General features: G+C 48.4%; 1 protein-coding gene across 1 annotated transcript in view; it reads left to right on the forward strand.

Annotated features, from left to right (window-relative positions):
• Positions 1-16,567, forward strand: part of FRAS1 (Fraser extracellular matrix complex subunit 1) — a 1,618,415-nt gene that overhangs the window by 1,078,733 nt on the left and 523,115 nt on the right. The window contains exon 44 of the mRNA XM_069626341.1: positions 158-277. Coding sequence (XP_069482442.1) covers positions 158-277 — 120 coding nt within the window. The remainder of the gene's footprint in view (positions 1-157; positions 278-16,567) is intronic.

The raw sequence follows: 16,567 nt of genomic DNA on the forward strand, positions 1-16,567 counted from the left end.
TCAAGTAGCTTATTCTTTTAGACAATGCTGCTGTTTATGCTTAAATATGTTGCAGGCAGTATGGGAATAGGGTTTCAATTGAAACAGATTCTCACATATTGCTGGTTGCAGTGCTCAGATGATTCAGACCCTTACACCAGTTGTTATCATCTTTCAGGACAGATGGAGTACCGGCATGAAAAGGGCGAACCTGGAGGGAGCTTCGCCTTCAAGTTTGATGTGGTTGACCCAGAAGACAACAAACTGATTGACCAGTCATTCTACATTAGTATTCTAGGTGAACAACTTGCTTAACATTTTAGTCCTTGTGTATGAAATTATTGTTTAAAAAAGACAACTCTCTGTGTAATACTCTCGCACTAGAAATGCTTTCACACCTTTAAAATAATCTCTGGGTCACCTCTGTGATGTTCTGTCTTGCCATTATGCATAGCTTTTACTTTAATTTCATAACAACAGGAAATTGTGCTCCTGGTTTGACACTGTAACCGCCTTTATCAACGGAAAAATATGATGTAATTCAAATACACTACATCAATTCTTGAATATATCAGCAGGAAGAATGCTTGCCATTGAGAGAGATGTCTTAGACCATTAGTCATTGGTTTCATCATTTACTTGTTATAAAGGAGAAAGGTTCTATATATCATTTGAGCCAAGTTACACATTACACAACAAAACCCACAATAACTTTCTTGGTGTTTTATGTGTATATACTTCATCATCCTACCACTCGGAGACCACATTAAGCTGTGCACTTACCAATGCCCGCTCCCTCCCAGCCCATGTCCTGGGCATACATGACTTGCTCACCACCCACAACCTCGATCCCTTAGCAATCTCTGGAACCTAGCTGCATGAAGCCTCAGGCCCATCCATCTCATTAGCACTCCCTCCAGGGTATACCATCTTCAGACAAGCCCGCCCCAACCAAAGGGGGAGGGGGGGTAGGCCTGATAGAAAGGGAGTCCATCCCCATCAGACAGATCGTCACCCCGCTGAAGGGAATAGCAACCGCCTAGTTCTTAAACGTTCCCCATTGCCCAACTGCACTATCGCAATATACACTGGGCCTCATTACAAGTTTGGCGGTAGCCTTGCCGACAAAACCGGCAGACTGCCGCCAAACTTGGATTTTTTTTCCGGCACCCGCGAATGGCCAATTACTGGGTTATTACGGCCCAGCCAGACCTGGTAATTGCCCATTCGTCGGCGCCGGAATTAAATGCTCCCCATTCCAATTTGAGCCCCATAGGGCCCACTGGGAATGGGGAGGTCGGATGCACCGGCATCATTCAGAATGGTCCGACATGCTCTGCTCACGGGTGCCGTTCCCGTGAGCAGAACTCGTAATATGCCGGTACTGTAGTTACCAGGCCGGCAAACTTGTAATGACCTCCATTGTCTACTGGCCCCCTGACACCATGGCAGACTTCCAAGAAACTCTCACCCACCTCATATCGGACAACCTTAAAAATTCATCCAAGTCCATCTTCTTAGGGGACCCGAATCTAGGATTCAATGATCCTAGAGATCCTCAAGCCAAATCTCTCGCCAAACCTCTAGACACTCTAGGCTTCAGACAATCCATCACAGAGCCCACTCACATTAAGTGACGCATCTTGGATTGGCTAGCCAACCATAAGTGCCCACGAGCCATTAGCTCCATCCTCCCATGCCCCTGACCACCAAAGTATCATCTTCTCCATTCCCCACCTAAGAAAGAGAACCTCCACACTACTCCCCTCCCACCAGCAGTGGCTAGAAGCTCTAGGAACCTCACCAAAGACAGGCTACTACCCTACCTCCACACCCAGGCCCTCAGGCCACCGTTCCCCAACAACCCAGAAAAACTAGTAAATATATACAACACCCCTCTAAAACAGGCAGTTGAGACCATAGCTCCACTAGCACCGCGAAAAGCCAAACCCACAAGACACACCAATGTGTGGTTCACCACTGAGCTACAATACCTTCGCGCTTAAAAACGGACCACCTTATCAACCTGGCAGACAAATTGCCTAGACTCCGCAAAACTAGAGTTCAACAAACTCTCCAGAGAATACAAAAAAGCAATCACCCAAGCCAAGGCTACATCCTTTAATTCCAGGATTGCTAATGCCAAGTCTGACACTATCCTCAGAGAGCTGGAAACGCCCACTCCCCCCCCACAGGCCATGACCAAGGATGAAGCCTGGTGCACTGATCTATAATCAGCCATGCTCAGCAAATTAGACCACCTACAGAGCAAAATCCTTAACAACCAACTCTCCTCCCGACCGCACCAGCCCTCCACTAACTCCTCCAATCCCCACACTCCGAGCATACCACTCTTCGCATTTAAAGAGGTCACAGAACCTGAAGTGCTCACCCTCATGAAAAGGATCAAACCTTCAAACTGTAAAGGCGCCCCTGCCGCAATCATCAAAGATTGTGCAGCTACCCTTGCCCCATTCCTTACAGCCTTCATCAATGCCCCCTTTGCCACGGGGATCGTCCCCCCTAGCCTCAAGGAAGTCTGGGTACACCCCTCCTAAAAAAAAAACTTTGCTCGACCCTGCATCCCCTAATAACTATAGACCCATAGCCACAGTCCCTTTCTTTTTTTTTTTTTAAACTTTGTTATTTATTAACATCTTGAGTATATGACAGGGTGCCCAGGGAACACATGTCACCAATACATCAACCAAAAACCAATGTTGATTTTTGTACATTTTCCACCCAACCCACATCCCATCCGATCCCCCCCCCCACCCCTTAGTTTTGAGGTTCTGTGGGCTATAAAAACTGTGGTAAAAACAACCAATTACCAGTTTATTATCAATCGAACAACATTGTGGGGTCGGGCCAAGTGCCAACCAATTAGGAAGAGACTAAGTCCACAAATGGTAGTGGTGAGAGCTGCACAAGAGCTGCACAAGGGGAGCATTAGCATCTATACATCACAATCTCATAGTATTACAAACATCCTTCATGAGAACAGCAGTCCATTCCTGTACAAAGGAAGACATAGTATCATTTGATAACGCAGTGAGTTTCTCGTAGATAAAAATTGCTCTTAGCTTACTGAGCCATTCCTCCTTGGAGGGAGACAGGGCACTCTTCCACTTTTGAGCGAGTGCTAATCTCCCCGCCCTCAACATAGCCCCAACGACCTTCGGGAACGCAGTCTGTTCGGTCTCCAGCATGGGTGTACCCAAAAGGATTTCCATTGGAAGAAGAGACGGACAGACTCCCACTATATCCTTGATCCAGCTAAGCAGCTCAGTCCAGTACACCTGAATCACCGGACATTCCCACCACATGTGAAACCAGGTACCGTGTTGCAAACTGTTAAAAAGCAGCTTCTGTAGTCTTCTTGAGTTTATTTGTAAGTGCTTTATTATAAGTTACATAAGCTGTTATCTAGGAGAGACCACCGGGTCCCATCACCCAGGCTCAACTGACCAGGCTGGAACCCTGGGGCATGATTCATTGCCAAACATTCCGCAGGCTCGCTTAGCATTCCAAAATAGGACACATCAACATTCCTGCAGGCATGCACTGGCAATAAGCACATCATAACACATCTCCTCTCTTTCGAATAACAATCCAAACAAAGGGAAGCCACATACACACGCATTAAATTATAATCCCAAACACCTTCGGGAGATAGTTACACAAAAGAACGGGCGTCACTGCATCTACATTAAACTTTTTTTTTTTTTTTTTCACAACATCAGAAACTTGAGATGCTTCGCCACCATTTGACAGCTTCAAACTTCGATACCTCACTAAGGTGGGATGTAATCCCAATCCCTTCACCACTACTCTATCTTCAAACTTCACTCTTTTTTAGTTTGGGACAAAGTCAAACCATGTTGCTGGTTACAATGGGAGGCTATCCCTTCTCCAACGAGGCAATATCCCTTCAGACAATGGGATGCCATCCCTTCTCCAACGGGGCGATATCCCTTCAGACAGTGGGACGCTATCCCTACTTATAATGGGACGCTATCCCTATACTCAACGGGACGCTATCCCTACTTACAAAGGGACGCTATCCCTAATTCAATGGGACGCTATCCCTAATTCAATGGGACGCTATCCCTAATTAAATGGGACGCTATCCCTTCTTCAGTGGGACTCTATCCCTAATTAAATGTGCCGCTATCCCTTCTTCCATTGGAGGGTATCCATACCTGTCCGCACCGCTCAACAATGGAGATCCACTCCTACATATTGCGAATTATTCGACAGATAGATATATAGATATAGGAAGGCGCTACCCTACCACTATACTGGGACAGAATCCCTACACAGTCTTCACACTTATTATGGGAAGACACTACCCTCCCACTATACTGGGATGGAATCTCAACGCCATCCCTCCATACACTGGAAGAAATACCTACACAACTTCACATTAAGCGAACTATGGGAAGGCGCTACCCTCCACTACTTGCCTCACCCTCCGACTACCTCATTAGGAGGCTAGCTCTACTCAACTCAACTCTTTGAGCACACCGAGGACATTGTGAAGACGCTATCTCCCCTTTAGAACATCAACAACTTCTTACCACATCCATAGGACATTTTGCATTTACATATTCTTATAACTGTAAAACTGCCCCAACATATGGAGCACTAAAAGTCCATGCTGCCCTCTGGCAGCCTAATTTTACACCTTGCTCATTCACTTCAGCTTCCTAAAAGTCCTTGTCACCACTGGACAACGTACTCCTGACATTCTTCAAGATCATTAGTCCTAACTCACACTCTCATGGACGCAAACACCATTCTTAAGATCATCAAAAACTTAAAAACGTCCATATAAGTCCATATTTTCCTGATTATCCTCAATAGATTACAACTTTGAACTTCAATATATATACCATCCATAACTGGCTTTCATGCTCAAATGTCACTCGGTGCATTCATACTCAATACACACACAACATGTTATGTTAACCTCACACATCTCTTGTAGCATCATAACATTTGCATATTTTTGGGTTCCTCTACATTGGCTCCAATTAATACCAACAGTGCTTTCCCTTCTACACAGAAAGCAGTACATCTGAAAAAGGCTACGTTCATTTTCCATGGCTTAGACAAAAGAAACCTGTACCCCCTGCCAACGAGATCTTTACATCTGGGCATTTTTACTTCTTACATCAACGGAGGCAAAATTAGGTTACTTCCCCTGTCAACTGACACTTTCCCTTGTACCCGCAAGTACCAGTCCCAAATGAGCAGTGCTCTTCCCGCACAATCGGTGGATTATTTTTCTCATTACGATCTTATTTGCTCCTACAGAACGTACTTCGCGCTGCAGCACTGGATGACCAACATTATTTCTTTAAACGCTATATTTTCTTTAGGCTCCCTACTGCTTTTACAGAACTCTGCTCGACATTTATAATCGGCAAAGCTTCCCTTTTCTCCGCTTATACTGGTGTACTCACTACTTCTTGCCCACCTGTATCTACGTTGTAGGGTTCTTTGCTCTGACTGTCCTCAGTGTCATCTTGCCTGCACCGAACTAACATAACGGCAGGCATGAAAGCATTCACAACGTTCTGTTCTGTCACTAACACGCCGCTCAACACAGTGACATCATCATTTTCTATCTTACTTGGGAACATGTTGTATCTCCTGATCGCCAACCGTCATTCTTCCTCAATACTTCTTGCCACCAATAACGCCACTACCTTTAGCGCATACACATTATGGGCATCTGCATCCTTGATCACTCGATGTCGGGACCACCTTCACTACACATACACTGTCTCTTTTACTGAAAAGCATCACTTAAACACAGATCTTGGGCATTTTTAGTCCTGTGCGTTTTGCCTCCACCCTTAGTGGAAATTCTTCCTGGTACTGCCTCTGCAACGATCACACTTTGTAAATGCTTCTAATCCCTACTTCTTCTCATACAAAGCGCTTACAGCTTCACCGATAATGCTATAGCTCTAGCTCTCATGGAAAGCTACCTCAGGCGTAATCCCTACCCATACTTCAGACTATTTACTTTACTAAAATGGGACGTAATCTCCACAACATCTTCATCTTCGCAACTTTAATAATAATAAGGGAGGAAATCCCTACATATGCTTCAGACTTCTGCTCTAACCGATGGGACGTAATTCCTCAAAGTTCAGACTTCATACTCAACTACTCCAGGACGTCATCTCTACACACAATGGGTCTCTGTACCCACTTCAACTTCAGGCTTACTTCACTCATGGTGCACTACATCCTCTCTTGAAGGCGCTACCTTCGTCTAGCTTGGAACTTCTTGCACACTTCAACAATGGCAATTTACTACACTTCCCACCTTTCTTAAACGCTTTGTAATCTCAAACACACTTCCACACTTCTTAAACTTAAAGCACATTAAGCATTATCCACATTACTTCAACTTTATACTAGTTTTGCTACAAGTCCATGGCCACATGGTGACCCTAAGCCTCACTCTGGTGTGTGAGCCTAAATGTCCACGCCGCGTTAATGCAGCCTACTTTGCCTCTATGCGTATACTTTTACAATTTTACAGTTTTACAGTTCCTTGTTGCCTCAGACAACGTTATCCTGCAATTCCTTAAGAGGTTAATTCTATCTCAATCAGAACGTCTTTGTTGCACACCCAGGCATACCTAACACATACAGTATTCATACTTAAGTCACATTAAATACTTAATGAAGTCGATTTGTGGCTGAAAATCCTCAAAAGGTTACTCTTCATCCAGTGACCTTTAAACTTCAATACCAGTATACTACATATGCATACTCACACTACCATGTGCATTGCACTCAGATTCGTACTTCAGATTCATCAACTTACCCCGTTGCATGGTATCCTCATTTCTACTGGCATTACCCACATATTTATAAATCACTATTAATATCTTTACAGTGAAAGAGTATGAATCATTATTGGCAGCCTCTTCCTCCTACTGCTTACTCCTCGATGCGTGCCGCCTTCCTTCTGACACGGAGTTGCTCCATGTTCAATGGACCTTGCGGTTATGCTCCGTAATTTCCGACTAGTGCCATTCCTCCGACACGACACAGGGTTGTTCCATGTTCATGGACCTTGCGGTTACACTCCGTCATTTCCGACGCCCTCTCTCTCCTGCGTACAGCGTGATGTCCTAGCAACGCTGTCCTCAGACTTTTCCAAAACGAGTTTGCAGCAAGATACTTCCTTGTTTACGTGTGCGTGACTAGTCATAAGCGTGCACGCAGGGTCCCTTCCTCATATCTTAGGCGATCCTGCGTGACGCTCACAGACCCACTTCAAACACAAAGGACGGCGAGAGTGTGGCGTTCCATTGCTTCGCCATTCCTCTCGGCAGCACGATTAAGTCATCACTTGCCACGGTGGTTCAGAGCTGAGTGGAGCTCCCGTCTGGCTAACACACCAACGGTCATCCTCACCTCCGAGACACTTCCATCGGCATGGTGAGGGTCGTAAAGTCTATAACATCCCACGTTGTGCTTCTTTGATATAGCTGACTCATAGACACTTCCTCACGCCGAATTTACCGCATCAAACAGTCAACTCTTCTCATTCTTCGTCCCCCATATGTGACTTATTTTTTTTTAGGGGCATGCTGCACTGTTTGGACACCGCTTCATCTTTTGGGGCTTTACTTCTTAAACTATAGAAGCTTAACTTCACTTTCCCATCTGCTTCTGACATTACTTCAAACTTTTGGGACCTGCTTCACATCTGGGGCTTTTCTTCATAATGTGGGGGTTACTTCACTTCAGTCTCAACCTTTTTTGGGGCGAGCTTCACTCTAGGAGCCTGCTTCATAACTCCACTCTTGGTGTCTGCCTCAAAGAGGGCATTAGCTCCATTTCTTGGCTTCACTTCGCTCAAGCCCAGAGCTTCTCCCCTCCTTGTAATTCAGGGGCTTCCTTTCACAGCCTACGTGCTTTAAACTTTAAACTGCAACCCCCGCCTTGCGGGGCCATCGCTTAACACTTGGGGTTTTCTATTATTTCTTCAGACCCATTTCATGCTTGTGAGTCTTGCGCTTTGCTTTTGGGGTTTTGCTTATGTTCCGTGGCTTAGCTTCTCTAGTTCTTCAAATCCCCCATATCTTCTCTTCCTAACCCCCTGCGCTCTGCACCCCTGGGTGATGGGACTTACTTCTGGATGACTGGGGGCAGTGGTCTCTCTGCTTCTTCTGCTGCTCCCCCACCACAGCTCAGCTTTCTTCCTCTCTGCATGGATTCTTGAAAATCCTCGTCGCCAATGTTCTAAAGCAGCTTCTGTAGTCTTCTTGAGTTTATTTGTAAGTGCTTTTTTATAAGTTACATAAGCTGTTATCTAGGAGAGACCACCGGGTCCCATCACCCAGGCTCAACTGACCAGGCTGGAACCCTGGGGCATGATTCATTGCCAAACATTCCGCAGGCTCGCTTAGCATTCCAAAATAGGACACATCAACATTCCTGCAGGCATGCACTGGCAATAAGCACATCATAACACAAACATACCCTGGATGGGGAAACATCTTTAAACATTTTGGACAGAGCAGGTGGGGGGCGGTGCCAAGAATGAAGTATCTTGAAGCTGTGTTCCATAGCCACGGTATACAGGGACCCCGAAAAGATAGATTTAAAAATAGCCCTCCATGTAGAGTCCTCCAACATCATGCCCAACCTTTCCTCCCATACAAGTTTGAAGGGTTGCCTGCCTTCCAACCCCGCCGTGATCAAGGTGCTATAGATCCTGGAGAGTGAGCTCTTCCAGGTTGAGGACTCGGCAAGGACCTTCCGCAAACGGGTGAAGGGGTCGGGTAAGGTCAGCGACCCACCGGGGTTGGGTTAGTATACCTTTCAGGCGTAAATAATCAAAGACTGAGGGGGAGCTATCACTCAATGCGTCTGATAGTTGGCCGTATTCAATAAAGAGCCCCTGGCAGAAAAGTTGGGCAGCCCTCTCCAAGCCTAAATCGGACCACGATTGGGTATCGCGAAAGCCCCTGGCACCAAGGTTGAGGGGGAGGCCCCAAAGAGATGTTAGAGGGGACGGCCAGGAGGAAAGTTGTTTATTGTCTTTGTTCAGTTTCCAGACTGCCCAAAGGGCGGCCAGGGTAGGGTGTGTTCTGAGATGGGAAGGGAGAGATTTGGGGGGGAGCCCACAATAAATCCCTGACTTTTTTTGGGTGAGAGTGGATGTCTTCGATATAAATCCAATACGTCCCCAGGTCATCCCTCATGTGCCCCAACACTACAGCAGGCATATGCAATCATCCAGGCCTGGATGGCGGCAAACGGCCTATGCCTTAACAGGGTTAAAACGGAACTCCTAATTGTAGGCCCTAGGAAACCTTAAAAATACTGGACACCAAATACAGCAATTTCAGCATTGAAAACACTGTCATCCCAGTCTCAGCTGCAGTAAAAACACTCAGTCTTTCTTGACTACACCCTCTCCATGAATCGACAAGTTAGCTACATCTCCTCATCAGCAGCTCACACTACTAAAATCATCAACGCGGTAAAACCCTACCTCTCCGCCAAGAACGGTCTCAACATTGCCAGAGCCACCATAGTAGCCAAATTGGACTATTGCAATGTCCTTCTGCTAGGTACGTCTGCCAAAAACATTAACAAGCTACAAATTGCGCAAAATAATGCTCTCCGAGCTGCTCTCAGTATCCCCAGGAGAGAGCATTTCTCCCGGGCCAGACAAGATGCCCACTCGCTCCCTATCAAAGAACGCATATTGTACAAGGCGCTCACAATCACACACAGATGTCTTTCCCAATCAGCGCCCCGATACCTAGCTGATCGGATACACCCTTCACAATCACTCCGACCCAAGCGAGAACTCTACTCTGACCAACTCGCGGTCCCTGTCTTTAACAGAGCCGAAGCCGGTGGTACTAGTTTTGAAGTATTGGCACCAAAATCTTGGAACTTACTACCCCCCAAACTCAGGAAGGAAACATCATTCCTAGCCTTTAGAAAGGCTCTGAAAACCATATTATTCACATAACTGTTTGTTCCACTGTAACCAAGGAACTGTTTATCGCCTAATATGTATGACCCTGAACGGAGAACTGTACACTGTTTTTGCCTGCACCCAAGTGAATATGATGTAACAGCGCCACAAAGCCCTAGGGCAACTGCGCGCTTTATAAATGGAAATAAATAAATAAATAAATTAAGTAAATCCTCCCACCCCTGTCCCGACTCACGCCTTAAAGAAAAAATTGACAGCAGCTTTTCAAGGGGTTAATGGGGAACTGGGTCTGAGGGATTCCCACGCCTCAGAGCAAGGCCAAGATCCTTACTTTACTTTCTATTCAAAGCTGCATGCAGCGTTTTCCCGCATCGACTACATTCTGATAGACTCCTTACGGATTCGGGTGTAGAAATTGTCCCGTGGTCGGACCACGATATGGTCAAGATCAAACTAGGTACCCCCCCCCCCCTTTCAGGGACTCAGTGGAGGTGCAACGACCTCCTGTTGCAAGATAAGGAAGTACGCCAAACTCTTCTAGCAGCCATAAAGGATTACTTCTCTATTAACGAGAACGGGAGGTGGGCGTTATGGGTGTCTGGGATGCATTTAAGGCAACCATTAGGGGTACACTTATTGAGATAGGCTCGAGGAAAAAGAGGGAGAGGGGTTATGAGGAAAAAAAGCTGAGAGAACAGATAGAGACTATCCAACCAGGGGGGAAATTGAAAACGCAGATGCTACCTGGAAAGTGGGAGGAACTACAAGGGCTGCGTTCTAAGCTGGCAGGCCTCCTGGTGGGGCAGACGGAACGGAAGCTTTCTTTCCTGAAACAGAAATATATGGAGAAGGGGGAAAAAGAAGGTAAGATTTTGGCTTGAAGCTTCGGGAACTCAGGAATAGTAGGAGGGTGAATTCCATTTGCTCCCCCGAGGGGGTGACGGTCCTAAGAGATAGCAAGATAGCTGAGCAGTTCAGGCAATATTATGAACACCTGTATTGCTCGGAATACGTAGGGGATGGATCTGAGGTGGACAACTTCATAGACTCAAACCCCATTCCTCGACTCCCCCCAGATAAAAGCAGATCCACTAGAGCTTCCCATCACCCCACAGGAGATAATAGACACTATATCCTCTTTGAAGAGTGGCACGGCCTAGGGGGACGATGGATATACAGTCAAGTTTTACAAATCTTACCAGTCCACGCTGGCTCCGTTTATGCCCAAAATGTTTAATGCTGCACTGGAACTGGGCTCTCTCCTTCCCACCATGATGTCTGCTCTTACAGTGGTTCTCCCTAAGGAAGGGAAGGACCCCTCCCAGTGCCACTCCTACTGACCTATTTCCCTTCTCAACACAGACATTAAAATCTTGGCTAAACTCTTGGCGAACAGACTGGCGAAACCTCTCCCTTCTCTAGTGCATGGAGATCAGGTGGGCTTCATACCTGGCCGGCAGGGAGCAGATAATGTGCGTAAGACTCTGGATCTCATGCATGAAGTGTCGAGGCAGGGGGTGGAGGGCTATCTTCTCTCATTAGATTCAGAAAAGGCCTTTGACTGCGTCGAATGGCTTTATATGGGTAAAGTTCTTCGAAAGATGGGTCTGGGGGACAGATTCTGTGGGTGGGTCTCGGCATTATATAATGGCCCCTTGGCGAGAGTACTGGTCAATGGCGGCACCTCAACACCTTTGGCCCTTTCAGTGGCACCCGACAGGGGTGTCCTCTGGCTCCACTTTTGTATGCCCTTGCGATGGAGCCACTGGCTATAGCGGTCAGAGCGGACAAAGAGATCACGGGGATAAGGTGTGGCGACTGCGATTTTAAACTCTCGCTGTTCGCGGATGACATCCTAGCGTACCTCACTAACCTTCAGGGCTCACTTCCTCGGTTTATCGGCCTCAAAGCTTTTTGGCTCCTTCTCAGGGCTTAAAGTGAACACATCCAAATCCAGTATAATGCCTATGGGTCCAGGGGACCATGAAATCGGGGGAAATAATGAAATATTGGGAGTGAGAATAGAGCGATTCGAGTCTGCGGCCGGGGAGGTTTGTGGCTTGGTGTCAGTCTGAGTTGGTGGTGAGGCTTTGGGTAGGCTGTTGAGGTTGGTTTTCATTTTCTCTTGGAGTAAGTTGATTTTGTTTAACATAGCGTGTTGGATGTTGTTACACCATTTTTCATCCTTTACGGTCTGATGTGTAGACGTGGGGGGAACAGTTCATTGAAAATGGCAAATAATTCCTTGGATTGGGATTTTGCATTGTTAATTCTGGAGTTGTAGGCAGTGGCTTTAGCTGAGGCTATGGCATTTTTGTACTTTTTGGCGATTGATAGATATGACTGTCTTGCGAGGATGGAGGGGCCGGATTGCCAGTTCTTCAGGGCTTGTCTTTTTTGAGCTTTTAAGTCAAGTAGGTCTTGATTGTACCAAGAGTTTGAGTGCTTGGTATTTTTGGCTCTTACTTTTTAGTGGGGCGATGATGTCAACTACCTCTTTGATGACTGAGTTGTAGAGATTAACCGGTTCTTGGGTAGAGGTTGTGCAAGGGCTGATGCTTCAAGAAGGGGGAGGATTCTTTCTTTGGTGAGCATTATTTTGGATCTAGCTAAGGTGGCAGGCATAGGGCTTAGTTGTATAGGTATTTTGACCGGTATAAGGAAGTGTAGAAGGTGGTGGTCGGTCCAGGGGCGAGGAATGTTGGAGCTGATGTCCGCACCACAGTTGTGATCAGCTAGCCAGTCTAGTATGCGACCTTTGATGTGGGTTGGGCTGTCAACTTTTTGGATGAAACCCAGGTCAAGAAGAGATTTGACGAAGGCTTTGCCTTTTTTATCTTTGGAATCCTGGAAGTCAAGGTTAAAATCTCCTAGAAGGATGGCTCTGGAGCTGGTTTTGAGGTTGCTACCAATGAGGTGTAGGAGAGTAGCTTGGAAGTTCAGCAGAGGGCCGGGAGGATGGTAGACTAGGTGTAATGTGATGTTGTTGTTAGGGGAGAAGGAGATTTTTACAGAGAGTGCATCAAAGTGGTCTGAGGTGGCGGATTTGATTTGTCTAGCTTTTGTGATTCTTTAACAATAAGGGCTACCCCCCCGCCCCCTCCTTTGTTAGTAGGTCTATCCTGGCAGAGGATGGTGTATCCTAGTGGTAGGGATTGGCAGATGGTGGATCCGGAGGCTTCATGTAGCCAAGTTTCTGTGATGGCTAAGGCATCAAGCTCTAGGTCAGTGATGAGGTCATGAATTTCTGTGGCGTGTGCTTGCATAGATTTAGCGTTGATGAGAGCGAATTGAGTTTGTGGGATTGGATTGTGACTAGATTTGGGTTTGGTTGTGATAGTGACAGGTATGCTGGTAGGTTTAGGAGTGCTGGGTGTGGAGGAGGTGGTGTGAGAGGACCCTGGCGGGGTTGTATGCAGGCATTTTTCCATTACGGTGGAGATCTTGTGGGAGAGGGTCTCCTATCTCTCTCGGGACAGAGAACCATGTTGAAGTCCCCACCCACCAGTAGGATAAGCCTCTGTAAACACCATCATTTTCTCTTTCATCCCTTCCCAAAAAGCATCCTGCGCCTCATTCAGGGCATATATGCACACCAAGGTGAACAGCCGGCCCGCACCTCCCCCTTAACCATGATATATCGCCCCTCCGGGTCAGCCCTCTGGGCCCCGAGTGTGAAATGAGCCCTAGGAGAGACTAAGAGGGCGACTGCGCCCTTTTTAGCCTGGAAGGATGCACTGAACACTTGTTGAATGGCTTTGGCCCTGAACCTCGGTTCTTTTCCCCGTACCCAGTGTGTTTATTGTAGGAATAAAAAAGTGAAGCTGCAGCTGCACAAATTCTCTCACCACCAGAGACCTTTTTCTAGGAATATTGAGTCCTCACACATTCAGAGTCCCCACAGTCAAGAATTGAAGCGTTTCATCCATCCAAGCGGTGGTAAAAGCACAGGGCCCCATCTATGGAGCTCTTAGTGTCATCCCCCCCACAATGCCTCCGAGCCCTACTAATGCCCTGTGAGAGACCTGGGGCTACTAAGTAGCCTAGAAAACTTGGCAAGGCCCAAACAAAACCCCAGAGAACAAAACCTGACAACTCCCCCCTCCCACCATCCCTTCCACCCCCCTGAATGCCTGGATACTCAGCGACCTCACCTCGCCGCTTGACCAGGCCACCAGTGTCTCCCCCCTCCGGGCTCTTTAACTCTTCAAGAATAACAACAACCTGAGCCGCCTCCCCCCCCCATGAATGTACTGGCTTATGTACAACATTTCGAACCCCCATTCACAAAGTCGAAATTGGACTTGGACCAAAGACACCGAGGATTTCTTCAAGTTTTAGGCAGGTCCAACGACGCTGGGGCCACTCTCCTGAACTTCCTGTGACCCCGGAGCTTACGCCTCTCCATTGCAACCTTGGTCCCCGCGGGTCCAGTTGGGGCTCTCTCGTGGTCCTGCTCACCCCTTCCATATCCGGTTCACCCATAAGTTTCCTGGTTACCTTGCGGATGTCGTCCTCCGTGACCATGGCATACTTATAGCCCCCAGCTCGAAGGAGAGCGAGAATGGGTATCCCCAACTATACCGGACACCCTTAGCCTGAAGCATCTTCGTCAGCGGGAAGCAGAGCCGACGCCTTGCCAGGGTAAAGGCTGAGAGTTCCTGATATACTGAGATGCGGGCCCCCTCCCACTCCACCGGGCCTCTCCTACGTGCAAGCTCTAGGATTTTACTTGTCTCCACAAAATAGTGGAAGCGCACGAGGATTGACTTGGGCCCTCTGTTAGCTGCGCCTGCCCTGTGACCTCTGTCGATGGTTGGTTCATTAGTATTGGCTTTCTTCGAAGAGTGATCCCACCACTGCATTGACCGCCTTTATAATATCCATTTGCGTTTCGCCGTCCCGCTCCAGAAAGCCCAAAGAGCGCAAGTTACATTGATGCTCCCTGTTTTCTAAGTCATCAAGTTTCAGGGCGCACTTCTCTTCCCTTCTCTCCAGCTCTGCCAGGCGCATGTCGAATTGTTTCTCGAGGATGTCATTTGAGGCCGAATTATTTTCCAAAGCTTGGACCCTGTCATCAATGGTGTCAATTTTTTTGTCCAATGTGTCCAGCCGTACTGCAATATCTGCTCTGAATCCTTGGATTTCTTCTAGGAGGGCGGCCATACCTTTAGTGACCGAGCTGGCGTCCGTTGGTTCCAGATGCGCCGGGGCCGCCATTGTAGCAAGAGACAGGGTGCAAGAGGCTGGGCGGCGGAATCTCTGCAGGGATTCTGTCCAGTTCATGGGCTCCCCTGGCCCGCCCCTATGCCACTGAGGCTCGCTGCTAAGGACCCAGACAGGGGAAGCGCCGCAGTCAGGCTGTGAGCAGGCTCTGGAGAGCAGACCATCAAGGGTTCAATCAGGTGAGAAGCCCTGTTGGGATAAGCTCTGCTGTCGGGGATCCACCTCTTGCTTGGGACAGAACTTTCAAAGGTGATGAGCGGAGCAGAGAAAACAATCCCCAACCGCCCCAGCCCCACAGGCGCCGAATGACCTTCAAAATTCCATGACTTGTCGCTGGTCCCAAGGCCGACCCCCCACTTCTTTCCCCAGTTGCCTCAAACCAAAAGGAGGCACTTGCCGGTCCAACTGACTGGATGGGTGATGCCATGGGGCCAGCCTGGCCCTTACACTCTGCACACAGAATTGCTATCCCAGCGACTCTGCTCACTGGACAGGCGGGCCCTTCAAGGTACGGGTGGCTATGTGGGCAGAGCTGCCAGTCCGGGGCTGCAGAGGGCTAATCCTACCGTTTTCCCCGTGGTCAATTTGGGTGGGCGGGGGTCAGCAGCCCTCAGGGATCAGGGCTCAGGCTTCAGCTGAGGTAGATGGAGGCGGCCCGCCATGTCTCGAGGCCGCCGCTTCCACGCCTGCAGAGATCACCGAGCGCCGGGGTGCTCTCTCGCCTCGCCTGGTCCGCGGGTTGCCCCAATCTCCTGGCGGTGAGGAGTGTCCACAGTCCCCACTGTGGGGAGGGGCACCCCGGGAGCCCGATATCCGACGGGGCTCACCGAGGCCTGATCACGCGCCACTCCCCCTCTATAGGGACAGGCGCTGTGCTGTAGAGCGGACGCTGGGAGCTTCAGGCTGCTCAGATCCGCGCGGGCTTCACTGTGCCGTTGCTCTGTCACTCAGCATGCCCGCGGGCCAGGACTTCGCCTCCGGGTGCACGGGGGGCCAGCACTGCTTCCTGGGGGGGTCCGGACCTCTGCTGGGGGGAATCGGGGGGGGTCAAGGTCCCACTTAATCTAGCCCAAAGGGGAGGTTGACTGAGGTGCGTCAACACATCTCGGCGCCTCCTGGTGGTCCCCACAGTCCCTTTCTTGCAAAATATCTTAGACAAGGCAGCCTACCTACAGGTACAACAATACCTAGAATCCAACCGAATCCTAGGCCTACGACATTCTGGCTTCCGCCCTGGCCACAGCACTGAATCTGCCCTGCTGGATCTAAAAAATCAGCTAGGTGACATTAAGGACACAGGCAAACCTGCCCTGCTCATCTTCCTTGACCTATCGGCAACCTTTGACCTTGTTGAACATAAAATACTCTTGT

This window comes from Ambystoma mexicanum, chromosome 6p (assembly GCF_040938575.1).
Source record: "Ambystoma mexicanum isolate Mex_15411 chromosome 6p, UKY_AmexF1_1, whole genome shotgun sequence".
Lineage (NCBI taxonomy): Eukaryota > Metazoa > Chordata > Amphibia > Caudata > Ambystomatidae > Ambystoma > Ambystoma mexicanum.